The 24,748-nt window shown below is 43.4% G+C and overlaps 1 protein-coding gene across 44 annotated transcripts in view; it reads right to left on the bottom strand.

The window, feature by feature from the left end:
- Window positions 1–5,177: 5,177 nt before the first annotated feature.
- The window catches only part of rims2a (regulating synaptic membrane exocytosis 2a), a 254,152-nt gene continuing 234,581 nt past the window's right edge, over window positions 5,178–24,748 (bottom strand). For 36 of the 44 annotated variants that reach the window (XM_035416437.1, XM_035416438.1, XM_035416459.1 and 33 more), the window contains 5 exons: window positions 10,279–10,420; window positions 9,220–9,332; window positions 8,627–8,728; window positions 8,140–8,279; window positions 7,648–7,863 (listed from right to left, as the gene is read on the bottom strand). In XM_035416437.1, the coding sequence (XP_035272328.1) occupies window positions 7,648–7,863; window positions 8,140–8,279; window positions 8,627–8,728; window positions 9,220–9,332; window positions 10,279–10,420 (713 nt within the window). Of the gene's footprint in view, window positions 7,864–8,139; window positions 8,280–8,626; window positions 8,729–9,219; window positions 9,333–10,278; window positions 10,421–15,017; window positions 15,349–24,748 lie in introns of those variants that run through there. The other 8 variants (XM_035416436.1, XM_035416734.1, XM_035416741.1 and 5 more) reach the window with 2 other exon arrangements.

The raw sequence follows: 24,748 nt of genomic DNA, 5'->3' as shown, positions 1-24,748 counted from the left end.
AAGATACATCAAAATGTATCTTGCTACAAAATACAAAATACCCCTCAACTAAATGTATCAAAATAAAATACAAAATACTGGAGCCAGAAAATGTATCAAGATACAATACATGGATTTTGTATTTTCAAAATACAGGAAAATACATTTGTAACATTGGGGATTCTGAATTTGCTAAAAATGGCAGAACGTTCAGATTTTTATAATGTATGCAAGGCTCTGGTGAGAGTTTGAACCATACAGGAAGGAAGAACAGGAAGTATAATGCTACTGTATATGCATATGCCTGTACTGTGTATGTACATATTTTACCCAGGTATAAACACTTGCACACATATCCACGCGTGCACTCACACCATTTTCACACAGTATATCCCCAAAATGCCAGACAGATTTAACTTTACTGTTCAACCTTTCTTCTTGGGCTTTAAATGAAGAAAGCACTAGAAATAACAAGAAGCTGTGTTCAAATACTTGGATTAAATGCTTCAACAGAGCTTTTTTTACCAACTGCTTGCTTCATTTTTTAATTGATCTTCTGTCATTCAGCAATCAAACATGCACAGTATAAAACCTGTGAGTAAAAAGGAACAAATCACCAGTGGTGGTAAACAAAAACGGTACTCAAGAACAAGTATTGTTACATTATAATTATATTGACTCAGCTTTTTATATTGGTGGCACTGGTGCACCTAACTTTTTCATTTGCACCAGCACATAATTTAGGTGCACCCAAAAAAAGTACAGCTCATTCGTGCCACAATCAGCAAAATGTATCTACACAAAATTCACGAACTCTGCTTTGCTCAAAGGACTGCATAATTTATTTTTATTGCAAAATGTGGATCATAACACAGCTACAGTTTATACTGCTCACCCAACCCTCTGTCTGCCGTGACAAGTTTGTTTACATTGTCTTGCCCTCCCACAGACAGCTCAGCTGCTGCCAGTATCCTAGCTAGCTAGATAGCTAGCTGGCTCACTCACTTCTTTAGCCACACAGGTATCGACTGTTTTTATCTTTAGCCTTTACCTATGGCTTTCAACATGTGTACATTCTAAAAAGTAAGATATATTTTATATAGTTATTGCAGTTCAGATAAAATGTTAACCTTGACGGACAGTCCACTGCATTGGTTTAGGCAGGAGGAAGCATGTGCTGGCTTGCTTGGGGGGTGGGTACATTACATTCATTTGGCAGACGCTTTTATCCAAAGCGACGTACAAGAAGTGCATTTTCATGATCGTAGACAACTGCTGAACACGGGTTCAGTAAGGTACAATTACTTATTTTGTACAGCTATTTCTAGCCGAGAACAATGAACACTATCCTGGTCTAACATCTGCAAAGCCAAACTAGGCAGAAGATTAAGCTAGAGTATTAGGACAAATACAATTTACCAAGAAGTGCAGGGATGGGGCAACATGTAACAAGTGACAGGAAAAAGGGTTTTTTTTTTTTTTTTTTAATATATATATACACAGCATGGTGGTGGTTATTCTAGGTATAGTCTGAAGAGATGAGTCTTCAGGCCACGGCGGAAGATGGATAGCGAGGGGGAGGTTCGGACAGGGACGGGGAGTTCGTTCCACCACTGGGGAGCTAGGGTGGAGAAGCTCTGTGATCCCTTTGGGCGGGTGGGAGGGGTTACAAGACGCCCTGCTGCTGCAGAGCGGAGTGGTCGAGCAGGCACATAGAATTGAGTCATGTCCTGCAAGTAGATGGGGGCTGTCCTGTTGGCGGCAGTGTAGGCAAGGGTCAGGGCTTTGAATCGGATCCTGGCAGCGACCGGTAGCCAGTGAAGTGATCGCAGCAGAGGAGTGACGTGGGAGAATTTGGGGAGGTTGTAGATGAGCCGGGCAGCGGCATTCTGAATCATCTGTAGTGGCTGTATGGCACAAGCTGGCAGGTTTGCAAGGAGAGAGTTGCAGTAATCAAGGCGAGAGGTCACCGTAGCCTGGACGAGCAGCTGGGGTATTTACATGATTTTTTTTTCATGAATCATGGAGAAAGTATTTTACTCCACTCTAAAGTATATTGATACAAATTACATTTGATTTTTTTCAGCCCTGTCAAATACAAATTACAAAATACTCAAAAGTAATTGAAATACGTATTTCAAATAGCCTACAAGTAACAGAAATACTGTCCATCTCTGCACACAAGGCATTAGTAGGCCTATGCTATACACACTGTGAGTCTCTCAGTGTGCTACTTTTTCAAGTACATTTTAGCCTGCATTTAAAAATCAAAGGTGCTGAAGTTAGGTGACACAAGTTACAAAATCGTTCGCAACCAACAAAGGATTGATTATAACAATATAACCTATCGGCTATTTTATTAAAAGAGCACAATATTTAGCTGTGTGGAACAACTTCTAATGAAGTTGTAGCTAGCTCATTGCGGATCTGGTTCCTTCGCATATTTGTTCTTCAACTTTTCCACTTCTTTCAGTTCAGGGACTGTTACTTTTGATCACACAGACGGGAGGGGCTCAGAGAGCACACTCTGCTCAAGCATTACATTACATTACATTACATTACAGGCATTTGGCAGACGCTCTTATCCAGAGCGACGTACAATCAAGCGGATCAATGCTGTCACTGGCTAATTACTGGTGAACAGCCCAATGGTGAAAATTGTTTAATAGGAGTAGCTGCAGCTTCAATGAATCGTAAGTTTGCAATTTACTGAGAGCTGAGCCAAATGAATAAATCTTTACATGGAGATGAGTCAGTATAATTCATTCAAAAAGAATGAATCATTCACGAACGACACATCACTAGTGTGAAGTTACATCTGAACTCAATGTGTTTATATGTCAATGTTTGTAATGAATGGGTCTGCAGTCATTTCCATGGGAAACCCTGAAAAGTATGGCTGGGGTATCCTCAAAGAATGTACACTGACACTGTGTTCCTATGTTGATATTCAGAAATGAAGTTTTCCTCAGAATAAAATTCTGACCACCTGTTATTGTGGCAGTCTTTACATGCTCATAGTTATTTTTAGAGCATATCTGATGTATGCAAAGTAGGGACTGGCCTTTTTGTATTTGAAAAATACCAAATGTTCTGGATTTTCTTGAAAGGTTCTATACCTTTTGATAACCCCAGTATATTCACTGTATATTTTTGTTATGCTCTTGCAAAACAGTGTCATTCAATACACTGAATAGCCTGGATTCAAGCACCATTTGTCCATAACGTTGACTTGTTAGTAACAAGTGCCTCTGTTTTATTCAAAAATACAATTTGGTGAGTTATTAGTTTGGCAAGCCACAGTTTAGGGAGTTCAGTTCAAGATAGTTGAACTGCCCAAACTGTGATGAATAAAACCAACAGTAAACGTGTCATAATTAATGGCAAACGTTGATTTCCTCGCCTGCTCGTCCTCGTGCCTCTCGGTGCTAACTCCAGGTTGGTTAGCTTCAACTAACCAAGACTGCTTGCCTGGTTATTGCCTGTCATAAGAATAGTAAAGCACCATCAGACAGGATACTTTTGATGATGTAGATGTTCCCCCTCCACTTAAATCGCGAATCCGCAATAGCTGCGACTGCACACGCGCATGCATCCATGTGTGCATGCATCCACGTACACACCCTCACACAAGCACGCGACCTCTTCTTTGGCTCATGACCAACCATTCCACAAAATCTTGTGCAAATCTGTGAATCCATTCGGGAGTTATGCGCCTTTTTGTGATAGGCCACGTTCATCGGCACGCCCCCTCTTGGTCAATCGGCCTGAAAGCTACTCAGCTCTACCTTCGGTCATGACTAACGTCCATGCCAAATTTCAGCCTCCTGGGGCGGAAAACTGTGGCCGCTACGGGGTGGGACACTTTTGTGGACCAACCGACCAACCAACTGACCGACTGACAGACAGAGCTAAAGAGCTGTGGCCGCAGTTAATAAATAGGAAGTGTCTAGAAGGGAGTAAAAAAAAAGTAAACTTTCTACAAACGGTTCTTTGTAAGACTCAACTGCTTCCTAAGAACTACACAGACATTTGCAAATGTGTGTACCAATAACTGATAAAGCAATGACTAAACACAAGGGCAAGACAAACGATAGTGATGTGGTTAAGTCCATTTCAGAGTTCGACATAGCCGTAAAACACAGTTCTACATCACTTTGGTATGTGTTATTTGATGGAACTAAAGATGCATTAACTGAACTAAACTATATTTATTTCCTGTCTAATTTAAAGGGAAGTATAATAAATATGGATTTCATTGAATATTCTGTTTACCTTTGTCTTCATTGGATTTTACCTGCTGTTGTAATTGTTTTAGAATGAAATTTCATCTACATTAAACACTTAAAAATGAACCCATATTTTTCTTATATCCAGACCTGCATTTAAAAGCGAAGATGTTTACAATTCATTGCAGCTTATCAAAATCCAAAGCAGTATTTGTCTGTTTGTGTTACGGCAACGTTAAGGCTTGCAACATTGAGGTAGATGGGTTACCAACTGTAAATCGTATAGGTCCTCATAACTTTACCTGTTCTGGAAAGCACCAATCAGCAGAAGCAGTCTGTAGGTGTTCGCCTCAGTTTCTGCATTTTCAGTTCAGTCGAGTATCGAAAGTATGACACACACATAGCACATCGATGGAGAAAGGCAGATATTGATATGACTGATGAAATGAAAACAAATGGAACTTTGACAGCTGTCCAGTACACATACTACAGATGAACCCTAAGTACAGGGTCCTTTAGCCTAAGCACGTTTAAGATAATATCATTAGCAAATAGCATTACCTACATTTTGAGAAAAGACTCCATCTTCTATTATCAGTGCTAAGTACCATTGTCATAATTACTTTTCAAATTAAATTTTTCATTCACCAATTTTGTACAGGACAGCTGAAGTCATGACAGAAGTCAAGGGTTTTTTACACATGACTACATTATAGAATTGCAGGCATGGACAAATATATGTATGCTTTTTTGTCTGATGCTGCATGTTATCTATCCACAGATTTTATACAGTCAAATCTTTTCATATTATGTGTATATGAAACACACACACACACACAAACGCACACACACCCATTCACGCACACACATGCATACATAACTAAGATGTACTAAGAGCACAAGATGTGTATGGAAGAAAGATATAATGCATAATTCAAACAAAAGCAACTAAAGGACAGTGCAACAGCATTCATTTGCATTGGTTGCTGGTACTCCATGTCTGTGTTATATCCAGTTTTTTTATTTTTAATTTGAAAAATAACTTACATAAATCTCTGTACTCAACCATACTTTGCCAAGACATAGCCTCGGCATGAACACATTGCAACAGAAAAAAAGGCATTCAAAAGGGTAAATAACACCTGTCAGTAATCATTAGAGGCATTATTCCACTTCCTAAATATCCTCATTTTCAAGACTGCTTATTTATATGCTAGATCAAAGAACTGGAACAGCTGCTATATACAATGCGAAACAAAATACATAGCTTGTTACAGAAACGAATGATAAGTCCTACAAGAATGATGTTTTTCCAGGAAGAAGAATAATGTCTCGGTGTATTATCATTCAAGTGTTTTTTAATAACCTTTGATTCATATGCTTCTCCATCTGTGTGAAAAGCACTCATAATTACTAAAAAAATAAAAATTAAAATAAAATAAATTGGTCTTGGCTTGTAAGTAAACTAACAAAAATATATTTAATTAATTTCATTTTTTTTTTCCAAAACAAGAAACAACTAAAAATTCATATTGTGTGGCAATTTCCCATCATCACATACCTTGTTACTCAGTCAAACTTGACAAATAGTGCCTACTGCAGTACCCTTTACTATCACTTGCTCTGGTGAAATTCCTCTAGTAGAACCAATTCATGGGATCTTTTTGCTTGTGTAACTTTTTTTTAAGTGACAATATTAAAATAAAATATACTTGCAACCATAATTATTTTTAATTTTTAATTATTCCATTATATATAAAATGTTTTTGCCTTTCATTCTCTTTTAAAAATCCGAAAGAAAATATGTTACCAGGAGGTGGAATGTTTCGTTAAACCTTTTAACGGTTGGCCACGAAAGACTGGTAGCCATTTTGCTGTGGGATTAAGTTCAAGGTGAGGGAGAAAAGTAACTTAGTTTACATGCACTGTACAAGAAACTGCAAAAATTCCAAATATCTTCTTTATCAAAACATGCTGAGTTTCTGTAAGGTGTGCCCAAGCCATGTTGCAAATACCCCTTTTCAACATGCTTGTTAAACAAATCAAATCCAAAATAAATAGAGACTTAAACAGTACAGAACCGTAAGATAATCTACAGTCCTGGAAAATCGGGACATACTCAGGGAATCTGACAATGGTAGCAATGGATAGTACAATAATCACCCTGGGAAAAGGGAGAAAGAGAGAAGTGTACAATTTGCACATAATGTTTATCTTTATAAGGCCTGGGCCTTTACAATGACATAAATACTTTACATTTATTTTAATCTTTCTTTGTCACATAAATAGGTCTTTTTTTCTTTAATAAGCTAGAAAGTTTCTTTTAGCTTTCTTTAACTGAACGTCTGTAAAAATACAGACTCATGAATGGTCTAAAGGACGATAAACATGGTGTTTTTAATCACGCTTTTGCATTCACTCCCCTCAAAAACCATGCACTAGTGAAATTTATCTTTAAAAATAATATAAATTGTCAAAAATGGCTGATCTGTTTTTTCATCTCTTTTTTGCAAGTTGCAGCCTCAAGAAAATAATCTTTAATTTTTTTTTTGTTGAAATTCAGCTAAATTTGTGTCCATGCAAAAAAATTCTTCTTTTAAATTTCATACAATATATCAACAGAGAAATAATTATATTTGATCACAAAAAGTTCATCTTATTGTGGGCTCTGAAGTGTTAGTATTCTGGAGCATTGATGGAGCCACGTCTGTATTGCCATTTTTTTTAAAACTCTCTTTTAAAAAAAGGAAAAAAAAGTCTTTCAAGACCTGCTTTAGCTCTGAGCACATATGCATATCTAGGGATAACCAGGAAGTTGGGGACGGGCAGGAGGGGAGGGGCATCTGGACCTCGATCTTCCGTCACGTCTTCACAGGCGCCCCTTGCCCACTGTAATCGTTCTCACACAGCAGCTCTGTTTCCACAGCTAGGTTTGTTGGCGTGGCGTAGCCGAGCAACGGGCTAGGAACATTGCCCACTACTACCCCTTTCAGTACGAGTACATCGACCACAAAAGAAAAGAAAATAACGAACCAACGTAAATAGTGATTATTTTTTCTTAAAAAAGCTCCTCTATTGAACTCAGTAACTGGTTCTCACCTCCCCCCCGCCCCCCGCCCCCCACCAGCCCTCTCCCGCACTTTCACACACACCCTCATGGCTTCGAATTGGATGAAAACCTAGCGTTTCTGAATTCCTCGTGCTTCAAAGTTCGGTCCAGCTACCGCTGACTGGTTTCTCCCCTGTAGGGGGCGCTCTACACGCACAATGTGTGCGACATTTGCTGAAAAGACAGGACCACGTTTTGCATCCCCAGGTACGGGCTCAGAAGACACAACATTAAGCATGCAGTGTAGCCGGGGGCGTGGCCTGTGACCTGTCGAGACTTGTTACCTCCAACACTGGTTGCTACGACAATGCTATCATTACCCCCATGCTGCTACGAACGAGGGCAAGGTCCAGAGGAACTGTCCAATGAGGATTGGGAAGCTCTTCTAGTCAAAGGTGCCAAGGTAGGGTCCACCAAAGAGGACGGGGGGAAGAGCTTATACCAGCCAATCACCATGTTGGACAGGTCAAGGTCATCTAAAAGTATCTGAACTGCACCCATAAATGATTTATGGTCCATCCGCCCATAGTCTCCCCACACAATGACCTGTTGGAAAGCAGGAAAGGCCATAATCAGTCTTCAATACTGATTAAAATCAATTTTCCTTAAACAAATATAAGAGTATACCTGTATGGTTAGGTACAATTTTGGTTATAAATAGTAAAATAAAACACACTCATATAAACATTATAAAACTCTATTAGTTAATAATAGTATATTTACATGTATAAATATATATATAATGTATATGTATTTGGTACGTGTCCAATGGTATTTTCTCTACAAGCAGTTTGTAAAAAGAAATCAGTTTGAGGTCAGTACCTGTAAAACTTTTCCTCCTGGGCTCTCCACAAAATGGAGCTGCTGCTGGTAGAGCGGGTCCAGTGTTTTTCGTGCTACTTTAGTTTTCTTTTTGGCTATGCAGGCTCCGTTCTCCAACAGGTACACTTTAACGTAGGGCGCTTTGAAAAGGGAGAAGAGCAGTGTTACGCACAACATCAGCCTATGCACTCTGAAGAGCAATGCTCATATTGATCCCTCAGGCGAACTTTAGTGAAATAAATGGCTAAATTTTCATAATGCTTCCAAAAGACTAAAGTCTGCTGAGGTTAACAGGGCAAACTCCTATTTGGAAAATTTGTCTTTTCAATTACACAAAACTTATGTATGATTATTAATGTGTGTGATGTTGTTCTAAAGTCTCAGGGGGCTATGATGCTAACAGAAACAGTTGTGATATACTGTTTTTTCCTGGGCTGCAATTGGCCGAGTTTGATCTCCTCTGATGTGATTGGTGGACTAAGCTCACCTGGCAGTTGCTTGTTTCCGTGTTTCCCCACGAGACCTCGGGCCCGAATCACCTCTACCTCCAGAGCTCCTTTCTTCTCCATCATCCCGATCTGGATGTCACCTAAAAACAAAACAAAATTTCATTGGATACCAACAATTTATTTATGTATTTTTTTCCTCAGCTCTATGTGAAGACGTACGTGCAACCGTGACAAAAACTGTACACTGCTTTATATTCTGGCAAATTCAGAGCTGTCTTCTGAATGTATTTGCAATAGCCAGTGTGTGAAAATACAGAAGCGCGAATATGCTTTTCTTCATCACACTGTGAAAGCCTGGACAGCTTTCAGGCTGGAGAGCATCTTCAGAGGAAGAGCAACACATTACCCAACACACAAAGTGTGGTTTATATGTTTTAATTTACATATACTGCAGACATGGTAAGTTCCACATACGGAGAACCAATTCTAAAGGAACTCCTTAGACCTGAGGATCATTAAAGAGGGCGTTGTAATATGCGATTCCTATCCTAATATTTCTATAAAACCAGTGCATTGTAACATTGGGGATACATCTTCCTATTTTTGCTGATGATGATGAGGATATCCTTACCCATAGGCGGCGTGGCCAACGTCTGCCGTCCAACGAGCTGGGCGGGGCCTAGCCCATCCAGGAAGTCGCTGAACTGGCTGTCGGCAGACAGGCGCACCCCAGGGAAGATTGGGCTGTGGGGAGGGGAGACAGCAATAGTTACTGTCTGTTTACACAGACACAGGGACACTGACCAGGGAATAACCACTGAGGGAAGCTTAGCTGTACATGCAGCGCCAAGCATTTTTATGGCTCTTGTCTTAGAGTGTGTTTAATTTATCCAACTAAATTCTTTGTAGCTTAATATATATAGTTTCAGTTAGAAACACACTGACTTTTTCCAGTGGAATACGCATTAGTTCTGAACTTCAGACATTTTAATAGAAAAGCTGTCACTGTTTTTGACAGAACAGTTATAGCTACGGTTTTGTATGGCCATGGCTCTGTATTTTGAACCTGTAAAGAACTCCTCACTGTAAAATCCCTGAAGCTGTATCTGTGCAGACCGAACAGCTCAGGACGTTTTTCAGCAAAATGGCTGACCAACACATCTATATCTACTTGCATACTTCACGTTTCTCATGCACAGTTGGGATACCAAGACTGGGGCTGGGATTCAATCAACATTTATGCTTAAACTTTGACTAACAACACCACAAACGGCAGTATTATCACTTCACGAACACAGTTTAGGTGAGTTCAGCAATCACTACGAACTAGTCAAACTGCCTTTGCGAAGAAAAAGTCCAAATCTCGCGTTTACTTGTCAAAGTCAAAGTAAAGCAGAAGCGGTTGGTTTTATGGTTCATTTACGGTTCACTCGTTGGGATCAGCTGAGGCCGGTGCTTACTTTCCCTCTGAGCTGTAGCTGTTCATGCTGGGTGTTTGTGTGTGTGTGTGTGTGTGTGTGAGAGAGAGAGAGAGACAGAGAGACAGATAGAGAGAGAGAGAGAGGTACTCACTTTCCCTCTGAGCTGTAGCTGTTCATGCTGGGTGTGTGTGTGTGTGTGTGTGTGTGTGAGAGAGAGAGAGAGACAGAGAGACAGATAGAGAGAGAGAGAGAGAGAGAGAGGTACTCACTTTCCCTCTGAGCTGTAGCTGTTCATGCTGCCGTCGGTGGATTCCCTGCTGGCCTGCCGTGTCATCCGGCTCCTCATCTCCACCGCCAACCCCGTCTCCACGCTCCTCTGGACCGTGCTCCGCAACTTCTTTCCTCCCGCTTCTGCAAGAGTGGGGGAGAGAGAGAGAGAGAGAGAGAGAGAGAGAGAGAGAGAGAGAGAGAGAGAGAGAGAGAGAGAGAGAGAGAGAGAGAGAGAGAGAGAGAGAGAGAGAGAGAGAGAGAGAGAGAGAGAGAGAGAGAGAGAGAGAGAGAGAGAGAGAGAGAGAGAGAGAGAGAGAGAGAGAGAGAGAGAGAGAGAGAGAAGGAGCAGGAGAGAAGGAGCAGGTCAGGCTTAGCACATCATTCCTACAGCCAGAATGCTTCACAGAGGAAAATTAAGTCGGCGCAGCACCCTTCAATTCACCACGGATTCGTTAAACGTGATGCCCCTACCATCTCCCGTTCTTCCACAATGAGACGTACAGGCAGAGGTTAAATACTGCCATTACTGCCATCGCCATTTTTACCACAAGACATGCGCTTGAAGGTCTTTTCATTGTTTTACCATGGGAAGAGTGCACAATGCTACTCCTTTACTTCCGGCAGGCTCCCAACTGGGGTATAACAAACACCAGAGGTTTACTCCAGGTAAGACCACACAATTCCATTTGTTCCACAGGCAAGGGACATTATTTTGTCCAAAAAAGAAAATTTTCATCTTGGCCCTATACAAAATTTAAGCAGATCATACGCACAATTATACGCTTTTTTTTTTCTTAACTAGGTAGCTAAAAAAAACTTGGCATCGTAGGCTCTAAATGATCCCATATTTAATTACCATAATAAATTAATAGAAGCAAGAATTATTTTGCAGACTGACAGCACCTGTACCACTTGATTCTGAGAATTTTGAGGAATCTTGGCTAAGACCCTTTAGTCATATAAGACAAGAGAGTACTCTGTTCACCAAGTGAACATTCAGGAGCAGTTCCACCAGCAGGCCCAGCCTGCAGGGGGGGCTTCCATCAGCATAGCTCCAGGGTGCCTAGGACCCTGTCGCCTGATCGGAGGCGACAGCTGGCTTCCTCCTCCGGCCAGCCGAATCCAATCAATGTGACAGGTGCGCTCTGAGGACACGCGGGTCGGAGCGGAGCGCTGTCATGCTACGCTAGCTTTGCAGCGCATCGCTACATTATTAGCCCACCGCGGTACGAGTCAGGGGTCGCAGCGGCCCGCGGGCCACGCCACAGAGAAAGCCGCGGCGGGCGTGACACATCCGCACGGGTCACGAAACAGAGGGACATCAGAGCTCCACTTCCCGAGAAAGGAGAGAAGCATGTTATTAAATCTGCCCACTTTGATTCTAGAACGGTCCAATCTTCGCAGACGAGTATAGATAGGTGGAGACATAACATGTAGTTACTTTCTGAAGGCAAGATGATGCTACAGAGAAAATTTATGTAATTTGTTGTTATGTATAATCACCCAATCCAGTCGATTAAACAATACGACCGACATAATAGCTATACTGTATCTGCGATGGCGACAACTGAACACAATTTGGAGCTTCAGTGGTATAGCATGTACAGAATAAGACAGCTCCACCCGGAAACCTATCGTTTCCATCAGAACATTTGCATTTTTACTCTTATGAAAATTGTTCATTTAATAGCTAGGACAAGGAATCAAAACAAAAGTTAATTTTTAACAGTGGAATTTCCTGCATTGGTTCACATGTGACTTCCCCCTTCGATACAGGGGTTTTTCAAATGAAACATGGTCACAGGAGGTCTTTGTTGCATAGCGATTCCAGGAAAAAAAAAAAAAAGGGACATCACCGCTCTGTTCAAATGTTAATAAAGGGCAAATTGCTCAGAACAGAAATCTCTGCCTTATCTAAATCTTTCACACAAACAAACAGCAAACCAATTCTGAAGTGCTCTGTTTTGTGAGAATGCACTTCAAAACATACAGTCTAATTATTACTTGTATTGATTCTTTAAAGAAAAGGAATCTGCGATGTTCTCATTACCTCCACTGAACACAATCCCTGAGTTATATAGTGAAGATGCAGACAAACCCATCTCTAATCTGCACTAACTGCAATGCAAGCACTCACAGCAGACCTTTTTTACTGTGTCATTTAAGAAAGGTGTTTTTTCTTAATGGAATTTTGTAGTACATATATGTTTACTGAATTCAAGTCCTTCTCAAAGTTTCATCACTTTTGCTGACAATGAGTGATCTTGTGGGTCATTTATAAAATAAACATTTAGAAAAATATTCTATGACACTATACCTGTCATACCAAATAAATAAAAGCAATCATTGGTCTGTATTAGTAAAACATAAATCCTGAGAAAACTCCTATGTGAGCAGTACATGAAGTCAGGGTTCATGAGACTGTAGTGCAGCTCTATGATGTAAGATGAACCGCTTCTCCAGACAAAAAATCTCAGTCAATGATGTTGAAAGTTGAAAAGTATGTACATCTCTTCTTCTGTAACAGACATCCCCTGCAACCACATTCAAAGAAAATGTGTCTTTAGATGAAGCATCCATCCTACCCTTTCCCAAATCTAACAAATCACGCTACTTTTACTGTACTGCCTGTGCTGTTTTAAAACCCGAGAGAGGACTGATACAGCATAAAATAATGAATCCCTCTTCTTGTGCTTGGTAGTTAACTTAAATGACATGACATGTTTTCATATCAATTCTGTATTTTTTCACTCGAGCTCGTCTGAGTGCAGCTGCTGATCATAAAATAATATCCCACTCAAAGAGAAAATGAGTGCATGAATATTCGTCCACTTGACCTAAATGATATTCTTTAGGAATTTAATACTAGTACTTTCATGTGATATTGAAATAGTTTCACAGACAAATTTTACTTACAGTAAAATTTTACACTGACTGAAGTCATTCTGCTACATTACTTCCATTAGTATAAAACGGGTGCAGTATTTTTACATCTACTCTGTCTATGTACTAATGTGTCTCACACAGATACACACACATACACACGTATAATTTGTAGGCTGACTTATGCCTAGAATTTGCATGTTAACCTTTAATTATGAGCCTTTGGGACTATTGTTCCTGCAGCTGCTTGCACTCTTCTATATGGAGGAGCAGAGAGAGGCCGTTAGCATTGGTGAAGACCTGCCCACTATTTTACACCCATGAGCTTGGCATCTGAGTAATTCAATGCCATTCGCCCCGTTTCCAATTCATAGCATTGGCAATAAGAGTCGCTCCTATGGTGCAAGTGTCGCCGATTCAACCCCCCACCCATCCTCACCACACACACACTGCAGTGGGATGTTTCCATAAGAAACATTATTTTTGAGAAAAAAAAGTTAAACCGGAAACCAAAAAAAAATCAACATAAGTAATTCCTATCAAAAATCTAATCTAAAATCTAAATTCAGTCTACAATAGTTCATTTCCCCCAGGTAATGTGACACAAAAACAATCTGTTGATCCTGATTTGTCCTTTGAGGAGTTTCAAACCTCATTTTAATAATACCGCTGTTGTATGCAATCAAATCAAATTCGAGGGGCTTTCTTGTGGACACACTCACAGGTAAGGCACTCAGCTACAGCAGCTGCCATTGTTTTTATAGAGGGTCTTAAGAAGGTTACAGCGCAGGGCTCGATCAGATACGCTTTCCCTTCATCAGAACTCCCAGTACTCGGTGATGAAAGCACTTTTTGATAGCCGCACTCAAACTTCTAAGACCGATTCAAAGGCAAATACAGACTGCGTTCTTTGGGGAGGGGGGGGGATTGCTGCAGAAAAGACAATCCTTTCCATTTTCCTGACAGCAGCGAGATGGAACAAAGCAAGAAGCTGTACCTCTGGCAAGTAAAGCTGCATCTTTGTCTGCACCTGCAGTGAAAGAACCCTAGCAGCGCAAGCTGAGGACTTGATTCTGTTTCCTGCAGTCGCTGCAGGCTGAGGGGTCTCCAGAGGGACTCTGTGCTAATCGATCCACCTGGGGAATTTGCAGAATAAGACCCCCCCTCCCCCCTGCACACCTAAGCATTGGAGCGCACATTGAGAAGGCTGTGCAGAGCGAGACGCTTGCTCGCAGCCAGCCACCGCTCCCCACGTCAGAGAGAGAGAGAGCTGAGCTGAGAACAGAACCTCCATTCACCTTTCTGCATGTGTCGCAGCGAAGTCAAAATCGCAAGATATCCTGCACTACAAGCCAGTCACCCCCTGCACATGCATCCCTGCCTGTGAAAAAGCCACTTTTAGAGCAGGGGTATCCGATGGGCTGGTGTGGGTGCAGGTTTTTGTATGAGCCAGGCACACTTAAGACACCTGATTCTACATATCAAAGTCTTTCTTGAAGACCATGATTAGTTACCCAGTTGAATCAGGTCACGGTGTCGGGCTAAACAATACCCTACGCCCACACCGGCCCTTTCGAGATAAGATCGGACGCCCCTGCTCAAGATAATCAACCTTTCATGTGAAAAGCAGGCGTGGGGGAGCTGCATTGACAATGAGCAGGCCTCTCCAACTCCAGGCCAGCTCACCTGCGCTGAGGAGCTGAATGCATAATGCAGGATCCTCACAAGGCAAAACCCCGCTATACGCTTCAGCTTCAACCGACGGACCGATGACCCAGCACCCCCCGCACCCGTGTCCTCACCGAGGGAGGAAGGGTGGGGGGTGGGGGTGGGGAAGGCGGCGGGGGGTCCTTACCTCCGTCCTCCTCGTCGAAGGAGTTCATGCAGGGGAAGTAGACGGCCAGCGCCTCGAAGGACGCCGACAGGCTGATGCGGCTCTGAGAGCGCTGTATGCGCGCCCCCGGAGCGGCCGCCGCCGCCGCCGCGTCGTGCCCCTGCCTGCCCATGGTCTCCCGCCGAGTCTCGCAAGGGTCTCCGAGCGTCCGACCGTCCGAGCGTCCGACGCGAGCGCGGGTGTGCGAGTGGCCCCCTCGGGTTTGGGCGGTAACGCGCGGGGAGTCTCTGGGAGCCGTGCGCGAGGCTGTCTGAGCGGGGTCTCGGAGCGCTCTGACTCTCTCCTCCTCTCCCTCTCTCAGGAGCCTCGCTCTACTACAGCGGGAGGAGGGAGGAGGGAGGGGGAGGGGGGAGGCGCGGGCAGCCAATCAGACGCCGCCCCTCGAATGGGTCTCCTGGAGAAGGAGCTTTGCCCAGAGATATCTCTCTCTCTCTCTCTCTCTCTCTCTCTCTCCTCCGACTCCTGCCGTCCGTCTCGGCCTCCCCGGTCGCGGGCGGCGGTCGAGGGTGTTTACATCCCCGCCTCCCAAACTGCGCCTTCGGCCCATGACCGACCGGCCGGGAGCCACACGCCGGTCACTCGCTGTTCACATGTCTCTGAGGCTCTCAATGGGAACGGTACCCCCCCATCCCGCTCCCCCCTCCATCCCGCTCCCCCCCCCCCCCCCCTCAACCTCAAGGTTTGGCTCAGTGATTTTCCACGAAAGACTGCAGCAAGCTTTTCCCATTGCTCAATTACACCCCCCCCCCCACCACAGTCATATTGAGAATGCTTGTCCCATTGTCACATTCATACACAAAACTAATTTTCTTTAGAAAAAAATGCCCCTCCACCAACAGAGAAAAACATGAATCCGCAGTAAATTTCACACGCATCACGCCGGCTCCTGATACAAGCCGGGTTTAATTACAGGCGAGCGGCAGTTTGAAATGACTCCCGAGGAAAGCAGAGAACGCGAGGGGTGACCGCAGTCATCCGAGTGATCGAACCCGTCCTCTTATGCAGCAATGGCTCCACAGCGTTTTGTGAAAGAGTATTCTGCGCTCTCCAGAGGAGCGCGAACACTTCCACGCGGGGGGTGACGAACATTCGGCGTTCGTTCATTTTCCCATTTTTCTCATAACGCAAAAAGCCCTTTTGAATGAACCGTCAAAGAAACAGGAAACGCATCGACGGAGAGATCGGGGGAGATAATTGGCCTCGGGAGGAAATGATGCGACCTCTTTTACGCAGCGGAGGAAATGGGTTGCTGTCTGCTCACTTCGACATCAGGCTTTTGGCGAATGTCAATGCGCTCCCCCCCGGGCATTAGGCAACGCAGAGACGGCGTGCGCCGCTTCGACGGCTTTGTCACGACAACCAAACTTCGCACCTTCTCTCAAGGAGACTGGCGGCGCGGCCGCTTCCACCGGCCAATTACAGCAGCCGGCATTGGCAGGGACGCGGCGTGCTTTTCGCCTGGCACGTTGTCGTGGACGGCCTCCACGAGCTGACCCACGGTTAACCCTAATCTTCATAAAGCGGCCGTTAGAAAATGTGCATATATTCGGTTGATTTAAACCGGGGCGAAATGGAATCTAGCTGAATAAAAAACTTGCACGCAGAACAATGAAGCACACGGCCCAGTGGAACCAAGTTTTTTTTTTCGGGTGCTAATAAACTTGGAATGAGGAGAGTAGCTTGTGTCTGCTGAGAACCATACAGCAACCATACCTACACGCTTGCTTGTTCCATCCATGCCGGAAGCCTCTTTTTCTCTCAGTAGGTGTTCAGGAGCAGGCATTCAGGTGCAGGTGTTGGTACAGCACAGACTCTCAGCAAATGTGCACCCCTCAGATTCTCTTAGAGTTAACACTTCAAAGATCCTCTTTTACCATTAACTGGATGGCCAGACATTGGGGTCCACGTTGTTATGACCAAGGAAAAAAAAATGCAAAGCCAGGCTTTTAAAATTTGATCCAAAAAGTCAAGGCTGAGGATTTGATCATTATTTATTCATTTGTTTTTCTTTAAAAACTTTGATACTAAATTGAGAGCCTCTGTACTTTTTGCATGACTTGAGCTTATCACCACAAAATGCACACAACAGAAATATTTACCAGACCAGCACATTTGGGAGTTCATGTTAGGACGTGAGCTGAAGACTTAGCTTCTTAATGCTTGATCTCACTGGCAGGTGAACTACAAGTCGTGCCCCTGTGATAATTACAAAAAATATACCCTTATAATTTATGCCAAAATTCAGCACATCCCAGCACCACTACTGTCATCAGTGTAGAAACGCAAAGAGGAAGCGCTGTGTAGCCCCTTGAAATGGCTGGAGGTGCTGCATGATTGACTGAGGCTAGCTGTGTAGCCCCTTGAAATGGCTGGAGGTGCTGCATGATTGACTGAGGCTAGCTGTGCAGCTCCTTGAAATGGCTGGAGGTGCTGCATGATTGACTGAGGCTAGCTGTGCAGCTCCTTGAAATGGCTGGAGGTGCTGCATGATTGACTGAGGCTAGCTGTGCAGCTCCTTGAAATGGCTGGAGGTGCTGCATGATTGACTGAGGCTAGCTGTGTAGCCCCTTGAAATGGCTGGAGGTGCTGCATGATTGACTGAGGCTAGCTGTGCAGCTCCTTGAAATGGCTGGAGGTGGTGCATGACTGACTGAGGCTAGCTGTGCAGCTCCTTGAAATGGCTGGAGGTGGTGCACGACTGCTTTCACAGACAGTTGGGGTTTGGATAATCTGTTGCACTCCCTCCACTACAGAGATCAGCCATGACGGATTCCAACGGGATTCATAAGAAGCAAAGCAGAATCAAAGCAGAATCTGGGGAACAGTGGAACATCCATGCTTTCTAACCCCATGCAGAAAATATGTGCTCCACTGGACATAGCTTCAGGGTGGGAGTGGATGGAACCTGTCCTAACAATACTCTATGGGTAAACGTCCAAGAGGGTGAACACAATCCCTTAAATTCTCACACGAATCTATTATTTAACAGAACATTTAATTAAACGAACATTTTACGTCTGGTGTCAGCATTTCCAGTTATTGCCTTTTTAGTTAAAAGCCTCTCACTGCTCAAAGATCCAAGGCAGGAGAGAAATTCCAAGCTTAATTAATATGGCCCACAGGTACACTTTTCCAAATGTCGTGAAGAGCAGAATTCTGGTGAATTATCAGAGGGAAATCAGAAGACTAGCCTACACTCGGATTGCCTACAAAAAAGCGCCTGATTCTGCCGTTTAGTTCTTTAAAAGTATAAATGCAAACAATAATAATAAGCAGGTAATTGGTTGGCTGGCTTAGATATCGAACACGTACCTGTACAAGTAAGTGCTGAGCCCTCGATACAATAAATAAGACACAGAACAGAGACACTGCAGCTGATCTTGGATTTTCCTTGACTGCTGCAATCAGACTTTTCGAAACTGTCCTTATTCACATTGCTCTCATTTTATTTTAAACTCTGGTACACTCTGAAGACTTCCTTAGACAAAAGAGAAACTCATTTACTGTCTGTAAGACCAATAACACCCATCACACCACCCCGTCAGGATTTCATTAAACAGGCATCAGAACCGTCACTGTCACACAGTGACTGTGAGTCCATTTTGTCAATGAATACAAAAAAACAAACATGGCAGCCTCTTAACCAGGTGTTTGGACAAATGAACAAATTAACCCACTGCCTGCAAAAATAATAGTCTTGATACACAACACCTGCAATACGAAAATAAACAACACCTGCAATGCACCGATTTCTGAGCAGAATTCTCACCTCAAATCAGCATAAAAGTTGCTGCTACAGTAGCATAGAGTAGCATGCAGAGTGAAAAGGTGCTAACACATGAATCAGACACACAATTAGCAGCAAACAAGAATAGCCTCTTATTTGTTTGTACTGGCTCTGTATGGGTGTAGGTCATCCAGCAGGGAAACAAATGCAGTCATGTTACCAGGCCCTGTATCTAACCTTTTCTTTAATTCTCTATGTAGCCTTATCTTTAATCATGATACTACACTAGAACATATTTGATATATTGCAACAACACAGGCCATTTGTGCTTAAATTTGATTCACAATGAAATCCAAGTCTGTGTTTATCCATAAAAAATAAATGATGAGTTAATTTTGGCAATCGCTGAACTGTGAAGAAAAAATGTTTGTTTGAGTCCCGGCCAAAGTCTACGGTAAGCAGAGAAGACCAGTTAACACACAACTGGAGCTTCTGCTGGTAAATATAGTAACAGTATGTCTAATACTAACATAAATGCAATGAAACCCCAAGATAATTATATCATATTCAGTAATTATTTAGTTAATGGCGTATTCTCATTTCTGGTGAACACAGAGACGTGTTGTAGAATGGAATCCGTGAAAGTGGAACATTAGCGTACAGTACAGTAAACGCTCTGTGACCGGGCTACTCTTTATCAGATACAGTCAGCAGCTCGATGTGACAGTTCTGAGGAGGGACTCCTCCACTTCTCATTTTAAGCCTCAGAGGTGTTAGCGTGTAATGCTGCCCCATCTCTGGTGAGTCATGAGTCGACCGCACTGTAGTCATACCGGGGCTCCTGTCCGTCGCTTTTGAGTATGAAACCGGCCACCACCTTACGTTTTCTTTTGACAAACAAAATATTTCACGGTGACCCTTTGCTCACTTCCCTGAGTTGAGGGAAGCAGAACCAGCTCCGGGAATTCAAAAAAAAAAAAAAAGATAAACAAAACAGTGGGGGAGTGATGGGAAATTCCCCACAGTACATGACTCTACTCCATCCTACGAGACTTTCAACAGAGGAGGGAAGCTTTTTTGTCCTAAATCATGCTGGAGACAGTAGTCCGAAAAAGCACAATGTTCCACGTTAGGAACACACTGTACACGCTTAAAAAAACACCCAACTCTAATTCTTTCTTTCCCCCACCAGAAAAGATGGCACGGTCGTGATATGCAGCACAAATAATGGCCTGTACTTGTTACCATCCCACGCGAACGGACGCGTTGCTTTTCCTTCCCGGGACAAAAGGCAGAGAGAAATAGCCATTCGCACGGAACGAAGGGCTGACCCAACTTTCGGCTACATGGCTCCTGCCGTTCCCATCTCCTGGTGACAGGAACACCGAGGACAACAACACGCATGTGCTTCCTGGCGCAAAGATAGCGTCGGACAACGGCACTCGAGCAGACAGATAATAGCCATCGACATGGCTTGTTTGGCAAATCGTATTCGGCACTGACCTTTTGTACAGAATAAGGTTAATCGCATATTTCGTTTCTTTTGTCTGCTCCATTTCCCAAGCAGGCATAAACAAGTCGTCCATCTGGATATTGTTCTAAAGAGCATTTCAAAACAATGCGGCTGCACTTTTTGATCATTTTGCAAAAGAACATTTAACTATGTTGCTTATGAATCAATTTCACAAACTGCACAGCCATCAGCATGAGCGCGTTCTCAGAAAATTATATTTGTATTGTTCCTGAACAGACGTGCTTCCAAATTGCAAAGGATGTACAATCATACACATCTTTCGTAACAATCAAAACCATTTCCATTTAATGGGACATCGGCCATGGCAGATAAATAAACATTCACAATCCACACACCTGTTTCATTGCACTAAAATCAGAAGCTAATGGTTTAGAATTAACATACAGTGTAGCAATAGATTCTGAAAGCTATTTCCTGCAATGTGTCTGAATAGAAAAGCGTGAAATACAGGACATACAATGGCGCATAGAATCTCACACATACAAGAATGCCACCCGAACCTTCTGTGCTTTAGAATAAATGACAGCTCTGCCAGTTCTGCTCATAGTGAGTCACTCTGTGCTCCAGAAATAGAGAATGAAGAAGTACACAAACCACGGTCAAGGGATAAAAAAAGTTACCAGAATTAATTTCTGTGAAACCGACACAGAGGAATAAACAAGGCAATTATAGTCTACAACTAAAGACAATTAGAGGGAAATTAACTTGTTATACTGGCAGTAAAACCTTCAAGACTGAGCATTGCACAGTCCATACCAGCGTACGCTTAACAGTGGAAAATTTTGAGCATGTTTTTCAGAGGCCATCAGAGAGAACCTGGTACCCATCAAAAGGCCCGAACCAGGATCAGACAAAGCAGTTCCTGGGCCCTTTCATTGCGGGTAAGAGTTTGGGGGGGTGACTGACGACAAATCACTTCAGATTGCCTTTGAGCCTCTTCTGCTTCCGCTGGTTCTCCACTCCTGAGTACTGCAGACACCCCAAACAGAACACCGCGAGCCAGACCCCTCACGCCAGAACGGTCACCCGCCATGGCGCTTGCAACACACGCAACTGCAGACAATGGCTGTTGTCATCCATCATTTTATTGCTCAATCCCAACGCGAACTGGATAATCCAGTGTTGCCAAAAAAGGGCATTTACTCAACAGCACATGGCGTATGTATCAGATGGTTAGATGGGCACCCAAACAGGAACGCATATTCATGCCAAATGAAAGATGCCGATTGGGAAGGAACAGAAATTTTAAAACGGTTGCTTCATTTTCATTTTTGGCACCGTTGAAGAAAATGCAGAGTGGATTGTTGCATTATAATTTTAGCAGAAATTATCCACAGAAATCAAACATATTAAACCACAACCGCAGGTAGTGCATATGTACTTTGTATTGTATATGCCCTTTGTACTAATCTTTCGCTTAACATATGTGTCCATATGGGATATGTTTTTAAACCAGAGTGGTTCTCAACATGAAACAGGAAGTCTATAATGGTGGGATGAAATTGTGCTTGTCCTGCCATGGGTAGGGTGGATTTAAATCAGCCAGGGTCTCTGTTTTAGTTCCTTCCTGTGATGCGGCAGGTAAACACAGACTACCAACTGTTGTCTCTGCTCTCCTGTAGGACTACATGGCCAGAGACGTATAGAATTGTCAACAGCAGATAAATCTTTCATAAGAACACCCTTTCTCTAGCAGGTGTGGGTGGCACAGTGACTCGAGGCTCAAATGGCACATCCAAATTGGGCACAGTAACTGGAAATGGATTGCACCAAATTAAAATGCAATACATAGATAACCAGAAAGTAGCATTACACAAAGGGAACTTTTACAAGGGAAAGTATGACTTCTTAAAATGAAACTGCAATGAATGACTGAGGGTGACCGTTGCCGTTCTGACCTCACAAGAGAACCGCTTCTACGCTCACAGCACAAGAATTTAAAAATGCCCGGAAGATCACCGCGTCCGTGGATTGGAATGCGGAGAATTCCACAGACGAGCCGCTCGGCAAACAGGTCTGATAAAAATCAGCGGGCGTACGGATGGCAGCCCGCGGGTCCCGCGTGCGTAAACAGCGCCTAATAGAGTTTACATTCTTCGGTACCTGCGCTGACAGAAGAGAGGGCCGATCTGCTCCTGCTGTGGCTGCTGCGGTCTCTCGGCTGACCGTCCCCACACAGGCAGAGCCAGCCTCACTTCCTCCCCCTGACAGATGCCCCATCACCCCCCGCACTGGGCTGCGAGCCTCTCAAAGCAGAAGCAAAGACACTCACATGTAGCTTCCTTAAAACCGCTGTTCGTAAATGTGCATAACTGTACGTACCCTACACAACATACACTTTATACTGTTCATTATACATATTATATGGCTTACCAAAATCAACCATTTGGAACATCATTAAGAAGAAAGAGAGCCCTGGTGAGCTCAGCAATTGCAAAGGGCCTAGTAGGCCAAGGAAGAACTTTACAGTTTATGACTGAAATATCCTCACCATATAAAGAAACACCTGTCTGACAGATCAGAAATACTTTTCAGGAGGCAGACATGGATGTGTCAGTAACTACTGTCTGCAGAGGAATTAACAAACACAACTACAGTGGCTACACAGCAAGATGCAAACCATTTGTTAGATGTAAAAACAGGATGGCCAGGTTACAGTTTGCTAAGAAGTACCTAAAAGAGCCTTCAGAGTTCTGGAAAAAGATCTCGTGGACAGATGAGACCAACTGATGCCAAGATTCACTGTGATGGCAAGAGCAAAGTATGAAGGCCAAAAGGTACAGCCCAGGATCCATAGCACCCCTTCATCTGTGAAACATGGTGGCGGGGGTGTTACCGTTTGGGCATGCATGGCTACTGCAGGTACTGGCTCACATGTTTTCCTTGATGACCTAACTGCTGATAGCAGTAGCAGAATGAATAGGGCGTTAGGTGTTTGGGGGCTTTTCTTCATTATGGTGAGTATTCTTTGGTCATCAACTGTAGAGGTCTTCCTTAGCTTACCAAGACATGCACAGAGCCCTGACCTCAACCCTATCAAACACCTCTGGGATGAATTAGAACGGTGAATGTGAGCCAGGTCTTATCACCTAACATCAGTGCCTGGCCACACTAATACTCTTGTGGCTGAATGGAAGCGAATCCCTGCAGCCATGTTCCAAAATCTAGTGAAATGCCATCCCAGAAGGCAGCAAAGGGAGGACTAACTCCATATTAATGGCCATAATTTTAGAATGAGATGTTAAACAAGCACACATGAGTGTGATGTTCATGTGTCCACATACTTTTGGCCACATAGTGGATATGTCCTTGAAGACCATAGGTTGATTACACTATGCTCCAATCACACAATAACAAAATGCTTAGATTTAATTATAATGACATAATGATAACAATCCTCATTCCTGAAAAACACCAGCTTTTATACAGTACATGCACACAGCCTTCTCACCAAGCATGGTACGCATATGCACAAAACAGACAAAACAAAATCGCACCAAGACACGTAAGTGCCTAATTCAACAATTCACCGATGTGTCGCACGCTAGATAAATGTCCAGCGGTACGAGACAGAGAGCCAGGCAGTGGCTCGGAACGGCGAGATCTGAGAGAGAACCGAAACGGGCAGCACATTATCTGAGCAATCGCTTGCGCGCAACAGCCCACCATATGGCCTGCTGTCCTTCACGATGACATCAGCAGGCCACAGACATGAGTGCGCGAGCAGAAAACATGTTTACTCTGGCGAAGAGGCTTCACTCTGTGTTCGGAGAGCCCCCCCCCCCGCTTCCCTCCGCCCCATTACAGGTCGCGAGCACTTCATTAATCTCGGCTGAATGAAAACCCTGGTGAAGAAAAACAACAGAAAGGTAAACCAAGAACTAAACGGTTGTTTCCCGGCTTTGCTTTGTTCGTTAGACCAGGGAGTTGAAATTTAGAGGTGAAAGAGATTCTTAAAAAATGGTTTCAACCGCAAATGAATGGTTGAACAGCCTGGAAACGGTCAAATGTGAATGTGCTAAACATGAACAAATAACTGAAATCCCTGAAAGGTGAATGCACCGCCAGTCCCTGAGATCCAACAATAGCGTTCTTCTGAGTTTTCTGTGGAAACCAAACTTGCACGGTCATGCTGACATGGCTTTTATTTAATGTCATTGTACTGAAGGGGTTAAAGCAGGAAGTGTCTTTCCGCAACTGACTGGGCCACAAAACTGAAAATGGCGCTTAAGACTACTCTCCAATGAGCCAAATGTGACAATATGAAATAACTCTTCAAAAAACTAGGACAAAGTATCTCTGTTGGAAAAAAATCCCTAAAACTTAAAGTTTCACCCTCTAGTGCGGGTTCTTCCTCATTCAGATTCAGCTCCGCAAACTGAGAGATAAGAGCTACAGTGAATTATTTTTAGCATTTGTGTCTAAATGTAG

Source organism: Anguilla anguilla, chromosome 1 (assembly GCF_013347855.1).
Source record: "Anguilla anguilla isolate fAngAng1 chromosome 1, fAngAng1.pri, whole genome shotgun sequence".
In the NCBI taxonomy this organism is placed as follows: Eukaryota; Metazoa; Chordata; class Actinopteri; order Anguilliformes; family Anguillidae; genus Anguilla; species Anguilla anguilla.
This window is presented reverse-complemented; position numbering and strand designations above follow the sequence as displayed.